Below are 18,403 nucleotides of genomic sequence, written 5' to 3'. Positions count from 1 at the left end.
GCCCCTGAGCCAGGGTGGGTGCGCGGGCGCGGCGGGCGCTGTGTCAGGGACCGCGCCGCTGCGCGGAGTGTACGCAGTGCTTAATCGGGCACGGCGGACGGGCGGCCGACGGTGGCAGTGCACTACGGACGCTCCAGCAGAGCGCGCAGTACGGAAGGCGCGAAAGAGCGATTGGGGCGGGCGAGCACGGGGCCAGGCACCGCGAGGTGTGGCGGTCGCGGGGAAGGGGCGCGCCAGGAACGCGAGCGCACGCACTCCGCCGGGCCCGCAACGACAGGGGTACGGGGTGCGAGGGCCCGCCAGGTGGAATGGTCGACGACGAGGCCGGGCAGCGATGGCAGCAGCAGCAGGAGCAACGGGACCGGCGACGAGCGCGGCGACCGTACAGAGACAAGCGCGACAGGGACGGCCACGAACAATCGACGGCTGCGGAGGCTGCCACCCACACTCGCGCCTTCCTCGGATGGGGCAACTTGTCGTCCGCACGCATCTCGCCTGTGCTCACGCTTCTCCACCTCGCCCGCTCTTATATCCTCTGGCTTCTCGCGCTCTCCGCCGCCGCCGTCCATGCTGCGTCCGCATCCTCCTGCTCTTGCATCGCCCGTCTGCTCCCCGCCCCGTCTCCAGCAACACCGCCGCCGCTCACTCCACCTGCTGCCCGCCGTGCTGCGCTCGCTCTCTTTGTGCGACCCGCGCCCGCTCATGCCCGCGAGACTCACGACGCCGTCTATATATTTCGCCCCCCGCGCCTGCTCGCTCCTGCTCCTCCATCGCCGTCGCCGTCCGCACCTGCTCCGTCGCTCGCGCTCCTCCTGTCGCATTCCCCGCTGCTGCTGAATTGCTCTCCTACACCGCAGCCTGCGTCCTGCCTCCGCCGCCATCCCCTCTTCCATCCGCCCGCAATGGACGCCCCGCAGTACATGTCGGACCCCATCGACTACGAGTCTCGCTCCCTCTCCGATCGCAATCTCGCAGCCAGCTCCTATCGCTCGCGCTCCGCCCGCACAAAGCAGCCCGCCGCTCAGCGCCGCCCCTCACCTGACTCCTCCCCTCCCCCCATGTACGCCGCGGACTCGTCTGTCGCCCCGCATCTCGCGGACAGCGATCTTACCGGTGCACAGGAGACCTCACTGCTGCACATGGACGAGGAAGACGGTGAGTCAAACAACCGCAGTCCTCTTCGAGTGCATAAACTAACATCCCACGTTTTCAGCGTCGTCCGATATCTCGGTGCTCTACCAGTCCACCGCTCTCCTTACTCCCGTGTCCCGTCGCAGCAACACCTCGGAGAACCTACCATCCACCCCAGCCTCCACACCCTTGCCGTCCTCCGAACGCGCACGCCGCAGCCGCTATGCACGTCGCAACGCGGCAGCCATATCCAGTCCCACCAAAGAGGACGACGAATCCGACCGCGAGCAGGAGTCAAAGCTTGCCAGTTCCGTCGCGCAGCTCTCATTCGGCGACGAGTCGGACAGCAACCGCTCGACCGTGCAGACCGACTTGTTCAAGCGCGAACATGCGTACGGCAGCGATGACGAAATGCGCGACGTGTCTCTCCTGCCGGATGAGCGGCCCCATCCGTCTGCATGCATCTTCGTGGCCAGGTGGGCGTTCATTACTTGTCCATGTGATCCTAGCTAACCCTTCGCAGTCTATCTTCCTCCCGTCCATTAGACCATTTACGGCTCGCCGTCGTTGCAATGTTTGAGCAAGTTAGTTACTCCGTGTTTTAGCTCTTGCATGCCCCTAACGTCCACCAGTGGGGTCCGCTGGACGTGACCGTGCACCGAGACAACGCCGACCGTCCGTACGCATTTGTTCAGTTGCGATCCTTCGAAGACGCCCGAGAGGCTCTTGAGTCGCGCAGAGGGCAATATATTTTTGACCGTCCCATCCGCTGCGAATTCGCCAGAGTCAACCGGTCCGTGTTCCTCGCATCATCGAAGAAGACAGTCACGCGTCGGGTATGCAACCATCTCTCCCTGCCCTACCGACCGATCTAACATCCTACAGGAGGCCGAGACCAGCTTTGAAAAGTTCGGGCAGCTCGAGTTCCTAATTTCCGCAAATGTACCCTACGGTCGCGGACTACTCCGGGGATGGTGTGCCAAGTTCGAATATCGCGAGGACGCCATAGAGGCCTACTTTGTGAGTACCACTATGCGAATGTCTGCTACATACCTAACTCTTGATAGACATTGCGGCCCGTCAAAGACCTGATCGTCTTCTACATCCAGAACCCCGACCCCAACATCCCCGCGTCCTCAGAGAACCCCAGCATCTTTGTGCGCAACCTTGATCCAGTCAAGGCTACCAGTCAGCTGCTACACAAGAAGTTTGACAAATACGGCCGTATCCGAGATATCGAAATCGTCAACCGTGCCAGTGGTGCCGATGCTACCGAATCCGCTACCGCCTTGATCAGCTATAACCACATCGAAGAGGCTCGCAAGGCGATTGTCGATGCTGTATGTTGTCTTCTTTCCATGAACCGCTGAGGTACTAACAACGTCAGAACAAAACAATGTTCCTGGAACGCCGAGTCTATCTCTCCTTTGGAAACCTGATGCAAATAGCCACAACAGTTAAGCTAGCGCCTGCTCCGAAGTTCGCGGACGGAGAACGATTAGAGAGTCAGAACACGCCAAGCACGATTCGCAACGCCATCAACTACACACCAACGTCCGGCGTTCTTGCGTCCTCCACATCTCTTGCCGGAATTGCACAAGGTGGCCCGGCGGGACATTCTGGATTCGTTCCCAGAAGCGCAGGTGTGTACATCTGGTCAGAATTTTTTGAACACGGCTTAACAATATGGCAGACCTCAGTCGTTCAGAGTCGTGGCCTCAGACCAGAGCGCTGCAAAGTCACGCGCCTGTCTTTGGCTATGATCCGCAGAGCGTTGAAGTCGCGAACGCAATTGCGAATCCATACTACGGCCAGTACTACATGCAGATGATGTGTATGTATTTAATCCATAATTATTGTTGACTGGTCTAATTCGATATAGCATCCAACGGATACCCCCACGTTCCAGCTGAGCAATTTTATCCTATGGTCGCTTACGGCGGAAATACTCTTGCTGTCAGTCCCGCGTTCCAGCAAGCTCCGTTAACGACACCTCCTATGGACAGCCACAGTCCCAACTTGGATGGCAGCCTTATGTACAGTGCGTACTATCCATATCAAGTGCCGCATCCAAATTATGTGCAGAACGTCACGGCGGAACAAGCCAAGTCGGCCGAGACAGGGAAGCACGGTGCATGCGGACGAGACACGAGTCCCGGGTTGAGCGCCCCTGCTGAGATGACCAGTGTGATGACTACCACGACCAGCGCAACGCCACAGGTTACGAGCACAATGACAGCGGTCATGCCATTCAATCAGCAGCCTATGGTCCCCGGTGGGGCATACACATACACGCCACAGGCGTATGAGATGAACGGCCAAATCTACTACCCGGTGTCGTACCCGCATATGGCATCGATGACACTGGCGACCGCATACGATGCGCCCGCGGCTTTGCAACAACAACAGAGCGAAAACAGCGCGGATGTTGGCTACGGCAGCTCGAATGCGTATGCCAAGTATGAGACTAAAGACACACCGACAATTGTAAAGAGTGGCGGTAGCGAGCACTAGATCAAACTAATAGGCGTAGCTGTGATCGCATTGGTTGTTAGAGCAAGTCAGCGATGGAAGGGTACTGTAATTATAAATAGTGTAAAAAGTTTTCGCTGTCTTATAAAAGATCTGTTTGATTATTGTATGCTACAGTAAAAAGTTATATATACAAAATTTAGTACAAAGTCGTTATTCAGAGTCGAGCATTTGGCGGACGTTAATATTTATCCGCTTTGACTGCATCCAAGAAGCATAACGAGTCCTGCCGGCGGCAATGTCTGCTGAGACGTTCGTGTGGTCGACTCCGTTCGCAAAGTCAAAGTCAGCCAGGTAATCAGGTGCTGTAAGGTCCCAAGTACGCGCAACGCCGTGCCACGCATACCTGCATTCGCCGCCGAGCACGATGACGTCCCCGCTGCGTAGGCGAATTTGTAGCGGCGGCTCAGCCCGCGAGCGACCGCAGAGAAACAACGCCTCGCAACCCAAACTCAACGACAGCAAATCCGCGCGTGAGAGCTCGGCAACATCTTGGTGAGGCGAGAGAATGTCACCGTCGGCGTAGAAATTCACAATTGCGGCGTCCGCGACGATGGGCGACCGGAACAATTTCGCGCCTGTGGCCGCAAGCAGGTCAGCAAGGTCAGCGGGAAACGCCGGGAACGAGGGATGGTTGCGTGCAAACGAAGGATACTCTTTCGTCGTCCAATTGTACTGCCCGCCGAGCGTCACCCAACGAAGTTTCTTGTTTTGCAGCGATGCTAGCGTGGTCGGGGAGGTCGTGCCGCTGCCCGGCAGCGGCGGTATTGAGGTATCATCAGAGTGTTCGAAGAGGTTGAATGGTTGCGGGAGGTCGTAGGAGATGTGCAGGTTCGTTTTGTGCAGGGGCGAGGGAAGATATTCTTCGAGCACGTTGACGACGAGCTGCTGCTGGACTTTGGGGGGGAGCGCATTGGGATATATGCGAAGGCCTGGAAGCCCGTCGACGGTGATTTCGACGATGCCAGTGTCGATGGAGATGTCCTTTCCCAGTACTGGGGAGACAGATGCGCGAATGAAGGCGTGCAGCGCGTCGAGGGTGCAATCCGACACTGTGCGCGCGGTCACATGCAATTTGGCTGCATGCGGATGTGCTTTCTCGTAGCTCTCGACCGCGCGAGGGTCGAGCAGATTCGAGTCTGGAAACGCGACGCCTGCGTCCGGGTCTAAACTTGAGTGCGGAAGCCGCCGGTAGAATTTATACAGCGGCCGGAAGGCGTTCTCGCCGCCGTCCTCCATGACGTCGGCGCTCGCTAGGGGAGGGCCCAACAGCACGCGACGTTCGATGCCTCGAAGGCGATCCGCGGCATTGCCCTAACCCCGCTATCAGCCGCGCCACGTTCGTGTGTTTTGTTCTCGAATTACGATTTGTATCAGCGTCCCCCCTCTCCCCCACACTCGCCCCTCTTTGATCCTTCTTCAGGTCAAGACGAAAGTGGCATCTTACGGAAGCATGGTAGATCTCGAGGCCGGCACGTCCGAGCTTTTTGCGTCGTACGAGGATGATTTCAGACTAGCGTATGCGGAAGTCGCGCAGAAGATCGACCAGATTCCGGAACTGGCGGCGGGTATGTCCTTGTGTTCGTGCCGGTGGGGTGATATGCACTGACGAGATATGAATGAAGAGCCCCGGAAGGCTGCGGTGAGAGCTGCGCAGCGCGCGCTGGATGAGGCCGATGAAATCGTATGGAGATATTGTTACCGCGATTCGAGATGCTGGGTTGACTCACTGGTTGGGATTTAGATCGGACAAATGGCTATCGAGCTCCAGAATGTGTCTTCTGCAAGCCGAGCGAAGTTGAACGCGTGCCTTCGTGGATACCGCGGTGATCTCGATAGAGCGAAGCGGGATCTTGTAAGCGATGATAAGGGCTCTGTGGGAGCGAGCAACGCTAACAAGAACACAGAGAAAAGCGACGGACCAGGCCGACCGACAAGAACTGTTTGGTGCGCGCGCAAAGGCCGCCGGTGGCAGCGGCATGTCCGGGGACGATCTCTCGCAGGACCAGCGCCAGCAGCTCCTAAGCGGCACCGACCGCCTCGAGAACTCGTCACAGCGCCTGCGGGACTCGCAGCGTCTCGCCAACGAAACCGAGTCTATCGGGGCCAACATCCTCACGGATCTGCGGGGCCAGCGCGAGCAGATTATCAATTCGCGGAATGTGCTGATGGAGGCGGATACTTATGTCGACAAGAGCATGCGTACTTTGCGCGGCATGGCGCGAAGGTGGGTATAGTTTTTTGGTGTAGTGGGGTTTGATGTGTGGTATACTTACATGGGAGGCAATTATTTTAGAATGGTCACAAACCGACTTATCACTATCGGCATTGTCGTCGTCCTCATCATTATTATTCTCGCCATCCTGCTCGGGAAGTTCCTTCCGCGGCGTCGGTAGATTCTCACCTCGCAGATCGGCAATGTGTGGCAGCCTTTATAGCTTCGGCGAATATATTTAATGGCGACCGACTTATTTAGTGACAGCTAGCTCGTGTGTATTGTTGCTGGGGAGGGTGTTTGTTGTTGGACCGATTTTTTATTAGCGCTTTTTTGTCGTGTGTTTTTGGCGTGCGTATTGTTTTTAGTGCATAATATATCTACTTACGAAACGTAAGTCCCTGTGTTGTGAACAAGCCACCTTAGGGAGGAGGATGGTTACAAGTTTTTAAGCCCAGCCTCGCAACTCGCTCGCTACTCGCGAGGACACGGTAAGTTTGTCGCGTGCAAGCAGCATGAATCTCGGTCCGACACTGGCCCTGACAAAGCAATCATACGCTGCATACTGTTTACAGATAAAGAATTAACTAATCAATCAGAAAGGACACTGAAACACAGCATGTCGGGATTGTGCCACGCGTCCATCTCGCTTAATACCTGAAGCATGCACGCACCACCGCGTTTCAGGCTGTAAACGCACCAACATCAGCAGTGGTTGGGGAATGTAGCTAGCCAGGTACAGGAGAATTGTCATCCAACCCTGCTAGCTCAATTGGTAGAGCGTGAGACTCTTAAGGAGTGCACGGCTCTGTTTGGGATTATCTCAAGGTTGGGGGTTCGATACCCTCGTGGGGTGGATTTTTTTTTTGCTAAATGGCTGCCTTGCTCCCCAATATACGGCAGCATTTTCGGCTACAAATTTCATGGTATTTTAGGTATAAAGGGACGAGCGGGGTCTCGAAGGCATTCCAAGCAACCCTGCTAGCTCAATTGGTAGAGCGTGAGACTCTTACGGAGTACGCGGCTCTGAATGAGATTATCTCAAGGTTGGGGGTTCGATACCCTCGTGGGGTGAGCAATTTTTGGAAAAATTGCTAAGATTAATTTTTTGCATGGAGGCGTGTCAGGCGTTTTGCGACGTGGCCGACACGGAGGGCAGTGATCTGACATTTTGGCGAGGCGAGCATGCACCTAAGGTGCCCGGATGGATGATTAGCTCTTTCGTTCGCGAACCCCGCGATGCGGAGCGAAGGCACTCGAGGAGTTCTCTGCTGGCGCGGCGTGGCGTTTGAGAGAAGAAGCGAGCTGCAGGCTACGGAGAATAAAGTTGTAGGGCGATCAGGGTGACAAGAGGTGGACCGTGCAGGAACCCTGAGTCGGAATTTCAGGGGAGCGTGTGTGTGTTACTTCAAATCAGATCGCGCGGCTCTAAGGCGAGTGCGACAGCAGTGACAGGCCGGGCGTTGGCGTCGCGGTGCGGGCCGACTGCACTCCGCGCGGAGCGGAGTAACATTGCTTACAGAGGGAGGGCGCGACGCGGAAGGGCGGGCGCTGGGCTGACGAGCGACGGGGGCTGGCGTCGGAGTGGTTTTTCGCCGGTTCCGCATGTAGCCGGCAACGCGAGGGAGATGATGACACCGGGGTCCGCGAAGCTGAGGAGGTCGCGTCTGTGCGTAGCGCGTGAGAATATGAATGAGATGCGGCGTCTCGCGAGGTCTCTGACCTCGAGAACGCAGCGGTGGGACTACCGACTGCACCACGCGTGCGACTCGCACAAGATGTTCGCCCGTCAGAGCGTCCTGAGCTACGTGCAGCGCACACAGGTCGTGACTGTCACGCCTTGGCGTCGCGCGCTGGGCACAGAGGCTGTGCAAGAGCGGCTTCTGACGAAATTGGACTCCAGCAGCGGCGGCCGAACAGCGCGAAGTTTGAGTAGCCGGCTGATTAGTCGGAGCGGCTTATGCTGGCGACGAGAGGCCCGCAGGGAGGCGGGAATCGCGCAGACGACGTACACGACGCACCGAGCTTCCGAGAACAGCGAGACAAAGGGCCTGCGTGCCAGCAGGCCAGCCGAGCGAGGTTTAGCTGCTCGTGCTGGCCGCGGTCTAGGGAATCTCTGCGGGTGAGAAGGGCAGATGTAGGGCGAATATAGCCCCGCGAGCACGTTTGGAGAGTGGTAGGCGCGGCTAGCTGATTGGACGAGCGCTGCCAGCACATGTACTTAGTCGTTTAAATCTGCGCCAAGACGCCGAAGGCGCTGGGCGCCTTCGACCAAGGCGGAGAAACAGTGCGAGCAACGGGCGGCCGACCACGCGCAAGACACAACGACGCCAGACGCGCTTTGTTCGACGCGGGCGTGGGGGAGGCGCCTTGGCGGAGGACCGACACGTCAGCTCGGCGGCGACGGCGAAGAATGCGGCGGCGCGCGAAGAATGGGCGGCAGCGGCGGGAGGCCGGGACTCCGGAAGGGACGGAAACGATGACGCAGGCGACGAGACGGCCCTGCTGACAGGCCCGTTTGGGCCGCGCACGGATGCGCGGCGGAATGCGGCCGGGGCAGAGCGAAGCGCCGAGGCGCGGGGTTTGTGGCAGGAGAGCGCTGCGCGAGCACTGCCTGGACAGGACAGCGGACACAGCCTGAGAAGTCACGCACGGCGGCGCAGTGCGCGGACGGACGCTGGGCGTCGATGTCGGCGGCGAGCACGCGGGCATTGTGTGCGACTCAGGGGCGGGACAATACGGCACCGCCAGTCCCGGCACAGCCGGGATCCGGCCGGGGCGCACGCGGCGGCGCGCCGCACGCGCCGCTGCGGGCGCGGGTGCAACGCGGCGGGCACGAACGTGGCGGCCGTGGCCGGAAGAAGCCCAGGATAATAATCGCATTGTCCTTCGGATCACTCGGTTGTGCTGCGCGTCCGCGTCCGCCGTCGCCGTCGCCGTCGCCGCTACTTCCTCTGGCGCTGCTGCCGCTGCCGCCTCACCCCGCTCCACCCCGCAGCACACCGCAGGTCCACCACACTGGAGGCCGCTGTCCGGCCCATGCCCCGCGCGGATCATGACTGCGACCCAGCAACGGCTCCCGTCGGTACGGTAGTCTGCGTCAGCCGGTCTCCTGCTTGTATGTGGCTAACACCCGCAGATGCATGTGCCCACCGCCGGCCTTGCCCGCGCCGACGATGAGGACTCCCACCTCGCCCGCGGTGCCATTCCCCCGTACACGCCCGTCCTCGCCCACGACTCCCCCGCGCCGGTGCCGCAGCTGGCGTACGCCGCGGCCGGTGCCGCCATGCTGCAGTCCTCCTACGCGTCGCAGCGGGCGCCCTACGCGTCGCCGCAGCAGCAGCAGCAGCCGTCGCCGCAGCAGCCGGTCCTCCACCTCCAGCAGCATCTGCTCACACAGCCGCTCGCGCCATTGCAGCAGGATCCGGCGCAGCATGCCTCGGCGTCCCAGCAGGTCCCGACGCACGCTTCCCCGCCGCAGCTCCAAGCAGAGCAGCCCACCGTGGCCAGCATCTGCCTGTGTCCTCAAGTCGCGCGCGTCCCGCGACCGCGAAATGGTGCCTCCGTCCTCTGCCGCAGCGCCGTGTTCATGCTAACGCCCGTTTTCACCAGCTTTCATCCTCTACCGTCAGCATCATCACGCGTCCGTGGTTGCCGAGCATCCCGGAAAGTCAAACCCGGAGATTTCAAAAATCATAGGCGAGCAGTGGCGGCATCTCTCGCCTGACGAGAAGGCCGTCTGGCAGAAGCTGGGCGACGTACGTGCACAGCCCTGCTTGGTGTATCTCTGCTTGTCTAACACGCTCTGCAGGAAGAGAAGAAGTCCCATCTCGAGCGCTTTCCTGACTACCGCTATCAGCCCCGACGCAGCAGCAAGCGCGGCGGCGGCGGCGGCGGCAGCGCCGACAGCGGACCAAACTACAGCCGGTCTGTAGCCGGTCAGCAAGGAACGCCATCCTCGGTGACGATCTGCGCAAAGTGTCACGGCCAGACGCCAAACTCGCGCGGCGTGTACCTGTCCAAGCCGCCAGTTTCTCTTGGAAGCCCGTCGTCATACACCAATGACCAGCACTCGCACGAGATACAGCAGATGCACAACGACCAGCAGCAGCAGCAGCAGCAGCAGCAGCAGCAGCAGCTCGCGCGCCATTCCGCGTACATACATCCGCCGTCGCCGCCGACAGACATGCACTCCAACTCGTCGACAATGTCCTCGCCATCGCACCAGCCCACCTTCTACGACTGCAAGGGGAACTACATGCCGAGCTTCACTCTCTCGCACGCGCCGACCCCGTCACCCATCTCGTCCGCGGTTTCGCCGCCCATGCTCCACCATCTTCCCCCAATCCGTCCTCTTCCCCAGGACGACATCCTTGCCGCTGCGCAAGTCGCACCTGGCATCGCCAGTCTTTCACCTCCGCACTATCCCCTGCCGCCAATGCAGATGCGTGGGCAGGACGATGCTCGGCAGGGCGTTGAGGCGCTTCTTTCGCTGAACCACCATGCAGCTGCCAGCGCATCCATGTCCCCGGAGCCTCAGCACAAGACGAATTCCATTTCGTCAATCATGAACTGCGAATACAGCGCCGCTGCTCCGCCGGCTAGTGAGCTCTATCAGAAGCGTGTCAAGCACGAGTACGAGCAGCAGTGCTATCTCCCCCATATTGCGGACGCCATTCTCGCGGAGGCAGCGCCTGCAGCTAAGGGCGCGATTTTGCCATCCATTAGTTCAGAAGTTTTCGACGATGCTGCTCGCGGCAGGGGCAATTACTGGTCGACGGCGTCTGCTCTGGATAAGATGGAGAAAATCGGAACTATCTGTTCCCCCCTCCCGCAGGATCATGGCCGAGGCACGGTTATCGCAATCGAGGGGCCCTCGGATATTACTTCTGAGATTGCTTCGTCTCTTTCCAAGACCGATGAGTTTACGTTGTGCGAAGTGAAGCCTGAACCGGAGGAGCAAGCCCCCATCGATCCTGTGTCAAAGATTTCCGCTGAAGGGCGTGCCTTAACTACCGCCGTGAAGGTTCATCGCATGATGAACGATATCCAGGCCTCAATATCAGCAAAGCATTCGGTTCTCATTCCTCACTACGTCCTAGCCTACGCAGACGAAAGCACGCGAGAGCTCTTGAAGGACGCTGGAGCAACAACCGACGGCAAATGCAGCCAACAGCAAACTCCGGACGACGACTGGATTTGGTGCGCAAATCTCTACCGAGGCGTGATTCTTCCCGACATTGTGATTTCTGTCGTCCCCAAGTCCGACATGCCACATCCGATTTCTACTATTGTCGGCGGCAAGACAAAGGTGTTTTTCATTTCGGGCGCCGAGGAGTTGGAGGCGGTCCAAGGAGAGCTGCGGAAAGTGATTGCGGAGACAAGCGGATGAGGGAGCGATCGGTCCAGGTTTTATTTTTACGAACGGTTCTTTGGATTTACATCGGCTTATAGACAAGTACTGGGGATAAGGATATACAGTGGCGATGTGTTTGCTTTTGATGCTATGGTTTTATTGGTTTTTGGAGAGAGTCTTTACGACAGAAAATTGCAAGAGGTTTCTGGTTTATCTGTAAATAGTTATAGCATAGCGGCGAATTGTGCGCATGGCTTGGCGAAACTGCCGGTGGTGTCATATGGTGAAATATCGTCGTGACCTGCAGGAGGTGCGGCGCGCTGCGCCCTGTACTTCTTGGTTCTGGATGTATCGGTTCATAATGAAATTCGAACGCACCCGTGGTTTCAGGGTTCAACTAGACTGCTGGTCCTTGCTGCAGAACCATAGTTGACTTGTCGCGAAATTCGAAAAGGTTAGGGCAGCGAGAGTTGCCTTTCAGGAAACTTGATGATCCGCGCGCAGGAGCTTTTTTAGACGCGCGCGTGAAACGCGACGAAGATGCCGCCACAGGCCATGATTCGCGTTGCTCCAATTCCGATACTTTTCCAATGTCGACACTTTCTGATACTCAACAAGCCGCCTTTTGTATATTCGCAGCCTACGGGGCTTGTGTCTCCATCTGGAGCTACGCATGTTCTACAATCGTTGTTCACGCAGTACCCGCAGCTGTTCCGAGATGACTTTGAGGCGCCGTTTACGAAGCCAAAACTTGTGCATCGGCTGGACTATGGTGTTTCCGGGGCGATGATGATCACAACGAGCAACCAGGTGAGTACGTTAGTTTTCGCAGGGAGTGCAGTAGCCAATGCGTTCACAGGCTGTTCAAATGTTTGCAAAGAATTTACGCGAAGGCGGAGAGAAGGGATGGCCTATGAGGAAGACGGTATAGTGCTATACGCTCGCAACAGAGACGTGAGACTCTTTTACTAAGTCGCATAGTACCTCGGCGTCATTGCTCCGACTCCACACAGCGCATTTCACAGATTAATACGGAAGATCGTCGACATCAAGCACGTGGACTTCGACCGCAGCAGCAGGACCATGACTATCGACAAACCTCTAGCTGACGAAAACAGTCGTGCTTTCAAGTCCACAACTGAACTTCAGATATTGTCAAAACTCGGCAAAGACAGGTTTTTGGTGTCGCTAAATCCGGTTACAGGACGCAAGCATCAACTGCGACGGCACTGCGCGGAAGTGCTTGATGCACCGATCGTTGGTGACTACAGGTACGGCTATCCGCGTCCAGGACGGAATGGAGGTGATATTCGTCGGGATACGCAGCTGGCGCTGCACTCGTATAAACTTGATTTTCGGGTATGTTCGTGCAACGTTGCTAGACGACTATGACGTTGCTAACGCGGCGCAGATGGGTCTCAAGTGGGATTCCGCTACAGCACCAATCTTGCACGGCACACAGAGCATATGGAGGGACGTTGTAGATCCGCAGACAGGACTTCTGTTGGAAAATCTGCCGAATCCACCCTAATTGCATAGTACATACATGCAGCTGACCAGGACCATGAGCGGATCTGTTGGAGTCTGGAGCGATCCTTGGGCATTGGCTGTTCGATGAGCCGCAACGCGCGCCATGACAGCGACCCGTATTTAGATCCCCTGGGGTTGAGCCGCACCGTGTGTGTATTTTGGGGACAGGGTCGCGGCTACATTGTTTAGAGTTCGCGGCAAGGATGCGGGCGGAACGTGCCCCAGAACAGGGCGCGCGCCTGCGGGCTGCCGAGTCTGGGTCGGCTGGTTTTCCCTAAACCCTGCCATTATTCTCCCCGTCGGCCCTCCCTGCTCCAACCCCACCAGTTTCACCACTCCCGGAGTGCTGCACGAGGGCTTCAGATCAGAAGATCACACTCTCGGTTTGCGTTGGCTGCTGCTGTTTACGACCCGCTCCCAAACAGACACTTGGGGATATCTGGTACGCGGCTGTACCGCACAGCGCAGCCTGTACGCAGCCGGTCGCAACAGGGTGTATCTCTCACACTTGTGACAACGTCTCTGCTCTGTTTGCGCACTGCCTACGCAAGTTCTCTGCAGAGTATGCTGCCTTGATATCATCTCGATCTTCGATATTCCTGTCTTCCGTGCACCGGACGTTCTTGGTGAATGTGCCCCTCACGCGATTTCATGGCCGCGTCGACCGCGCCAGTTCAGCATGATCTCGCCGACGTCACGGCGCTTAAAGAGGACCAAAGCCACGTGGTCTATCAGGCGAAGTTGGTGCCAGTCAAGATTAACATGCCTCCAGATGGCGTCGCTGCGCACAGCGACGTGAACGGGAATGGAATACAGAGTGACGCACCGTCCAATGTATCTGAGAGCGCTGAGACAGACATTTCCCCGACACCTCTACGGCAACGAAGCCACAGCGCCTCCCATCTTCCCGACTTGATTACACCTCACACGCGATTCCTTGGTTCGCCAGCCGCCGACGGGCCAACCGACACGGCAGGCCGCTTCTCTGCGGCTGGGCTTTGGGACAAGATACGCGCGATTCCGGCTGAGCGGTTACACGAGATCCAGCGGGGTACCGAGACGTCGGATGAAGGCAGTAGCTCGACTGTTCAACGACCTTCGAAGGTGAGCAGGCGGGCCACGACTTCGAATCTCATCGACGCTATGCATGCTTCGGGCTGGCATCTTGTTCATAAGAACAGTTCGAATGTCAGGAGTAGCACGGCCATTGATGGTTCATCAACACTTCGACCACAACCTGTGAATCGAAATGGTCTCTCGGGCCAGGGCGACATAGAGTCATCACTGCCGAGGATCTTTCGCATGCTCAACGGCTTATCAAAAAAGAAACGGGAAGACTTAAAGCATGATCATGAGAAATCCGCTGAGCTTGTTGCAGAGCTGCAAGCAGGTCCATCTGCAGTATTAATCCTCGCGTCGGCGTTTTTGCGTGATACAAAGGACCGGCCACGCCTTCCGGTATTGTTGGAACAGCTCAAAGTCAGGATCACTGATTCAACACGAACAGATGACCGTTTACACATCATGTTTCGCATTGAACTGGAATACGGCTCCGGACCGCTGCGAATGAAATGGGTCGTGCACCGAGATTGGCTAGATTTCTTTAATTTGCATTCACGCCTGCGCGTGCTGGACATACAGAAAAACATCATCGGCAGCGGAAAGGAAAACAAACTTCTACCGCATTTCCCGCGTGAGGCGATTCCAATTCTCCGCGGCATGCGCGGACTTAACGTGGAGAGTGCAGTTACCGAAGCCGGCATCGCGGGCCCGTTGGGGCCATTGGCTATGTCTTCGCGGCAGAGTCTGGTCAGCGAGCGCGGCGGTGACCCGACATCGAGGCACCAGAAGAACATCAAATTCGCGTTGACGCAACGGCAAAGTCTGGAAGAATATCTGAAACTTTTGATCAGTAACATGAAATTCCAGGGCGAAGCGAATCGGATCTGCAAGTTTCTGGAGTTTTCTGCTATCGGATTTCGCCTCTCTGCAGAGAAGTCGTATCATGGAAAAGAAGGACCGCTATCTGTTATTTCCGTCTCCACCGGACGCAGTTGGAGCGCTAACAAACTCCGGCCAAGCCACATGACGGCCCTGTTCAAGCGATATGGATCCAAGTGGTTTTTAGTACGGCACTCATATATTCTCGTCGTCGACAGCTTTGTTTCTCTGGAGCCGCTCGATGTGTTTTTGGTTGATTCGGAATTCAAGTACACGCACAAACTATCTGCCATCCGCGCCGATGACGCTAGCGAGGCAGAGAAAATGGCACAGTCGAGATCCTTGTCGCAGTCTGTTAAGAAATCTACAAAGAGCGGATACACGCTTACTCTTGAAAACGCAGAGAGAAAGATGAAAGTTCTTACATTTTCGGAAAAGCAGATGAAGCAATGGATGGAAAGTATAGATACGATGCAGAAGAACACGCTGTGGGCGCGGAAGCACAGATTCGAAAGTTTTTCGCCGGTGCGGTATAACGTGTCCGCGCAATGGTATGTTGATGGCCGTGACTATTTCTGGAATGCGAGTCGTGCAATGGAACTTGCAAAGGAGACTATTTATATTCACGATTGGTGGCTCAGTCCTGAGATTTATCTACGACGACCTGCCCATGGCAACCAGCAATGGCGACTTGATCGGTTGTTGAAGAGAAAGGCTGAGGCCGGAGTCAAGATTTACGTCATTGTCTACAGGAACGTGGAGAAGGCGATTCCAATCGCGTCTCGACATACCAAGCATTCGTTACTGGATCTCCATCCGAACATTTTTGTCGCGCGCTCACCGAATCAGCTGCGGCAGAATATTCTGTTCTGGGCTCATCATGAAAAGCTTCTCATCGTAGATCATGCTCTGGTCTTCCTTGGTGGTCTCGATATGTGCTTCGGCCGGTGGGATACCCCACAACACGTGCTGACGGACTGCAAGCCGACCGGGTTTGATCGCGGCAGTCATGTTGATTTCGGCGAAGATACGCAGCTATGGGTCGGCAAGGACTACTCCAATGCGCGGATTCAGGATTTCTACGAGCTCGATAAGCCGTATGACGACATGTACGACCGCGCAAAGGTTCCTCGTATGCCGTGGCACGACGTGCATATGCAGATATTTGGACAGCCAGCTCGCGACGCAGCCCGGCATTTTATTCAGCGCTGGAATTATCTCATTACGCAGAAACGGTCGACTCGTCCACAGCCGGTACTTCTACCGCCGCCGGATTTCACGAACTCGGAAATAGAGGCACTTGGACATCTGGGAACCTGCGAGGTGCAGCTTTTGCGATCTGCATCTGGCTGGTCGCTTGGGTTTAGGCATGATAAGGTTGAGCACTCGATATTAAATGCTTATCTCAAGGCCATCGAGCAGTCTGAACATTTTATCTATATCGAGAATCAGTTTTTCATCACGTCGGCGTTTGTAAATGACGTCGTTATCGAGAATCAGATTGGCGATGCGATTGTTGAACGGATTGTTCGAGCTCGCGCAAACAAGGAGCACTGGCGTGCGATCATCGTGATTCCTTTAATGCCTGGCTTTGAAGCTGAAATCGACAACCAAGATGGTACTTCGGTCAGATTGATCATGGAGTGCCAGTATCGATCGATTTCTCGCGGCGATAACAGTATTTTCGGTAAACTGCGCGAAGCCGCGATTGACCCCGACAAGTATATCCAGTTTTTCTCGCTGCGGAAGTGGGGCATGATTGGGCCTGAGGATAGGTTGATAACTGAGCAGCTCTATATTCACGCGAAAATCATGATTGTGGATGATCGTGTTGCGATCATTGGCTCCGCCAATATAAACGAGCGATCCATGAGAGGTAGCCGAGATTCCGAAGTGGCCGCCTTTATTCGAGACACAGATCAGGTTGAATCGCTTATGGGTGGCAAACCATACTTGGTTGGCCGGTTTGCGCATACACTCCGCGTGAGACTGATGCGCGAGCATTTGGGCATCGATGTCGACGGGTTGGATGAGCTCGAGCGTGCTTCCGCTGAGACGGTTCATAATCTTACGGAAGATCAGATCGCACTGGCGAATGATTTGCCGTTTCAGCCTTCTTTTGAGAGTCATGTCGACAAACTACGCAAGCTGGCGCCTTTTGTTCGCAGTTACGTGTCTGATATGAACGATATGACTAACGAATCAATGCGGGAAGACTCTGAGGAAGAGGATGAACTCGAGATAGATGAGCCTGCCACTCCTCATCATGCTGAATTCAGCGGCATGTCGTCTAGCGATACTGCTAGTATCTCTTCCAAAGACTCGCGGAGGTCTCGCCATACCCGGCTACACTCCCTGGCGGATCGCCTCCCAGGTCGCAAGAAAAAGGATTTATCCGCAAGTCGCTCCCGAAGTCGGTCAAGACCGAATCAGACTCAGCAGAGCCCAGGACGAGAAAATGCGTCAGGATCTGCTACACCCGTCGTGAGCGAGCGAAAAAGCGGCTTGGATAAATTCTCACTTACGGCGAGTTTGCTGGACAAAGCCGGTTTCACGGATGAGTTGAAGGAGAAACGGCGGTCCAAGGAGGAGAAAGAACAAGAACGCGCTGTGCGCATGCGAGATATCGCCGGTTTTGGACCTGATCGGATGAGCGAAAGCAAGGAGGCCGAAAGTAACATGGAAAAGGCAATCCGACACCGGTCGTTTGGATCCCGAGACTACAGAGAACGTAGTATCGCCATTCCTGCTGGTGCGGAGTTTGCAGAGGAAGCCGCGGAGACAGATGGATATGAAGCAAAGACTGGTTTCGACATCAGCGGCCGCGAATCTCTTATTGGGCCGGCGCTTGCGCTTAGTGATATCGAGAGTCAGATTCAATCGCTGTCATTGGATCCTGCTGCAAACTATTTGTCCGTGTTTGTTACCGAGACTGCGAAGATCTTGGACACGCCGGCGCCACCGTTGAAGAGCATCAACGTGTTTTCTTTCGAGGATCCTTTGGACGAAACTTTCTACGCTGATATTTGGCTCGCACACGCGAAGAACAATACTAATATTTTCCGAGAAGTATTCCACTGCCAGCCGGATAACGAAGTGCTTACGTGGCAGGATTACAAAGCTTTCAAGACTTACAGTGCCATGTTCAACGATATGCAGGGGGTAAGTTCATCTCCAAAGGACAACACCACTCTGTCTCCCCATGGTACATCGACGAGCATCAACCATGTGCATAGCTCTAACGGTGTTGATGGAGAGAAATCTGAGGGCGACAAATCGCAAGAGGATACGAGTAAGGGATCAAATCGGAAACGGGGAAATACGCTGAATCACAAGTCCTCAAAAAAACCTCCAAGTCCAGATATCAACGCGTCAGCCCCGGGCTTGAACTCGTACCGCTCTCAGAGGCGAAGAGATCAGGGCGACATTCTCGACAAGGAGACCGCACGGAAGATGTTAGAGAATGTTCGTGGGCATTTGATCATATTCCCTACGAATTGGCTTGTGACAGAGTCTGTAAAGTATGTATCCAATTTTTGAGGACTATGCTACTGTGCTAACATCCTATGAACAGTGGAAATTGGTTTTATCCGCTTGATAAAATGCCGCCGTTGGAAATCTATGATTAGTGACATTCGCGAACTTCAATGCGGCTTTCGGTATCATATGCATTATATTAATTAAAAGGAACGGGTACA

At 56.1% G+C, this 18,403-nt stretch overlaps 7 protein-coding genes and 2 non-coding genes across 9 annotated transcripts; 8 read left to right on the top strand and 1 right to left on the bottom strand.

Moving 5' to 3' along the window:
- The first annotated feature begins 47 nt into the window (after positions 1-47).
- On the top strand, positions 48-3,812 carry V1518DRAFT_412265 (uncharacterized protein). Its single transcript, XM_066903043.1, has 9 exons — positions 48-1,155; positions 1,214-1,607; positions 1,655-1,715; positions 1,764-1,967; positions 2,017-2,151; positions 2,199-2,471; positions 2,519-2,774; positions 2,825-2,965; positions 3,014-3,812. Exons 1-9 carry the CDS (start codon positions 309-311, stop codon positions 3,643-3,645), a joined length of 2,943 nt encoding a protein of 980 aa, XP_066761387.1. The 5' UTR covers positions 48-308; the 3' UTR covers positions 3,646-3,812.
- V1518DRAFT_412263 (uncharacterized protein) lies at positions 3,739-4,923 on the bottom strand. The gene has a single exon (XM_066903042.1). It carries the CDS (start codon positions 4,900-4,902, stop codon positions 3,817-3,819), a length of 1,086 nt encoding a protein of 361 aa, XP_066761386.1. The 5' UTR covers positions 4,903-4,923; the 3' UTR covers positions 3,739-3,816.
- A 39-nt stretch (positions 4,924-4,962) lies between these two features.
- Positions 4,963-6,275, top strand: V1518DRAFT_412261 (vesicle transport v-SNARE protein N-terminus-domain-containing protein). The gene is made up of 4 exons (XM_066903041.1): positions 4,963-5,231; positions 5,289-5,347; positions 5,408-5,518; positions 5,571-6,275. Exons 1-4 carry the CDS (start codon positions 5,117-5,119, stop codon positions 5,898-5,900), a joined length of 615 nt encoding a protein of 204 aa, XP_066761385.1. The 5' UTR covers positions 4,963-5,116; the 3' UTR covers positions 5,901-6,275.
- A 360-nt stretch (positions 6,276-6,635) lies between these two features.
- On the top strand, positions 6,636-6,734 carry V1518DRAFT_t14. The gene has a single exon. It is a non-coding gene; the product is annotated as a tRNA-Lys (tRNA).
- Positions 6,735-6,853: 119 nt separating this feature from the next.
- On the top strand, positions 6,854-6,952 carry V1518DRAFT_t15. The gene has a single exon. It is a non-coding gene; the product is annotated as a tRNA-Lys (tRNA).
- A 1,770-nt stretch (positions 6,953-8,722) lies between these two features.
- On the top strand, positions 8,723-10,004 carry V1518DRAFT_412254 (uncharacterized protein). Its single transcript, XM_066903040.1, has 3 exons — positions 8,723-8,963; positions 9,018-9,435; positions 9,491-10,004. The coding sequence occupies exons 1-3, from the start codon at positions 8,934-8,936 to the stop codon at positions 9,811-9,813; spliced, it is 771 nt and encodes a 256-aa protein (XP_066761384.1). The 5' UTR covers positions 8,723-8,933; the 3' UTR covers positions 9,814-10,004.
- On the top strand, positions 9,994-11,594 carry V1518DRAFT_412252 (uncharacterized protein). The gene has a single exon (XM_066903039.1). It carries the CDS (start codon positions 10,065-10,067, stop codon positions 11,268-11,270), a length of 1,206 nt encoding a protein of 401 aa, XP_066761383.1. The 5' UTR covers positions 9,994-10,064; the 3' UTR covers positions 11,271-11,594.
- Positions 11,523-13,080, top strand: V1518DRAFT_169199 (pseudouridine synthase). The gene is made up of 4 exons (XM_066900811.1): positions 11,523-12,044; positions 12,094-12,159; positions 12,216-12,593; positions 12,646-13,080. The coding sequence occupies exons 1-4, from the start codon at positions 11,775-11,777 to the stop codon at positions 12,763-12,765; spliced, it is 834 nt and encodes a 277-aa protein (XP_066761382.1). The 5' UTR covers positions 11,523-11,774; the 3' UTR covers positions 12,766-13,080.
- A 446-nt stretch (positions 13,081-13,526) lies between these two features.
- On the top strand, positions 13,527-18,334 carry V1518DRAFT_371319 (uncharacterized protein; the record flags this gene model as incomplete). Its single annotated transcript, XM_066901353.1, has 3 exons — positions 13,527-17,010; positions 17,155-18,226; positions 18,280-18,334. 3 exons carry the CDS (start codon positions 13,527-13,529, stop codon positions 18,332-18,334), a joined length of 4,611 nt encoding a protein of 1,536 aa, XP_066761381.1.
- Between the last annotated feature and the right edge of the window lie 69 nt (positions 18,335-18,403).

The sequence above is a fragment of the Limtongia smithiae genome (assembly GCF_038497785.1).
Source record: "Limtongia smithiae strain NRRL Y-17922 unplaced genomic scaffold V1518scaffold_2, whole genome shotgun sequence".
Taxonomy (NCBI): domain Eukaryota; kingdom Fungi; phylum Ascomycota; class Lipomycetes; order Lipomycetales; family Lipomycetaceae; genus Limtongia; species Limtongia smithiae.
The sequence above is the reverse complement of the archived record's forward strand: the minus strand, read 5'-3'. Positions and strand labels throughout refer to the sequence as shown.

Coding starts and splice junctions, on each gene's coding strand:
- V1518DRAFT_412265 (XM_066903043.1), top strand. CDS start 309: ATGGTCGACGACGAGGCCGGGCAGCGATGGCAGCAGCAGCAGGAGCAA. Junction 1,608..1,654: donor GCATGCATCTTCGTGGCCAG/GTGGGCGTTCAT, acceptor AACCCTTCGCAG/TCTATCTTCCTCCCGTCCAT. Junction 2,152..2,198: donor ACGCCATAGAGGCCTACTTT/GTGAGTACCACT, acceptor AACTCTTGATAG/ACATTGCGGCCCGTCAAAGA.
- V1518DRAFT_412261 (XM_066903041.1), top strand. CDS start 5,117: ATGGTAGATCTCGAGGCCGGCACGTCCGAGCTTTTTGCGTCGTACGAG. Junction 5,348..5,407: donor TGGATGAGGCCGATGAAATC/GTATGGAGATAT, acceptor GTTGGGATTTAG/ATCGGACAAATGGCTATCGA. Junction 5,519..5,570: donor ATAGAGCGAAGCGGGATCTT/GTAAGCGATGAT, acceptor ACAAGAACACAG/AGAAAAGCGACGGACCAGGC.
- V1518DRAFT_412263 (XM_066903042.1), bottom strand. CDS start 4,902: ATGGAGGACGGCGGCGAGAACGCCTTCCGGCCGCTGTATAAATTCTAC.
- V1518DRAFT_412254 (XM_066903040.1), top strand. CDS start 8,934: ATGACTGCGACCCAGCAACGGCTCCCGTCG. Junction 8,964..9,017: donor CCCAGCAACGGCTCCCGTCG/GTACGGTAGTCT, acceptor TAACACCCGCAG/ATGCATGTGCCCACCGCCGG. Junction 9,436..9,490: donor CGTCCCGCGACCGCGAAATG/GTGCCTCCGTCC, acceptor CGTTTTCACCAG/CTTTCATCCTCTACCGTCAG.
- V1518DRAFT_412252 (XM_066903039.1), top strand. CDS start 10,065: ATGCACTCCAACTCGTCGACAATGTCCTCGCCATCGCACCAGCCCACC.
- V1518DRAFT_169199 (XM_066900811.1), top strand. CDS start 11,775: ATGCCGCCACAGGCCATGATTCGCGTTGCTCCAATTCCGATACTTTTC. Junction 12,045..12,093: donor TGATCACAACGAGCAACCAG/GTGAGTACGTTA, acceptor ATGCGTTCACAG/GCTGTTCAAATGTTTGCAAA. Junction 12,594..12,645: donor CGTATAAACTTGATTTTCGG/GTATGTTCGTGC, acceptor AACGCGGCGCAG/ATGGGTCTCAAGTGGGATTC.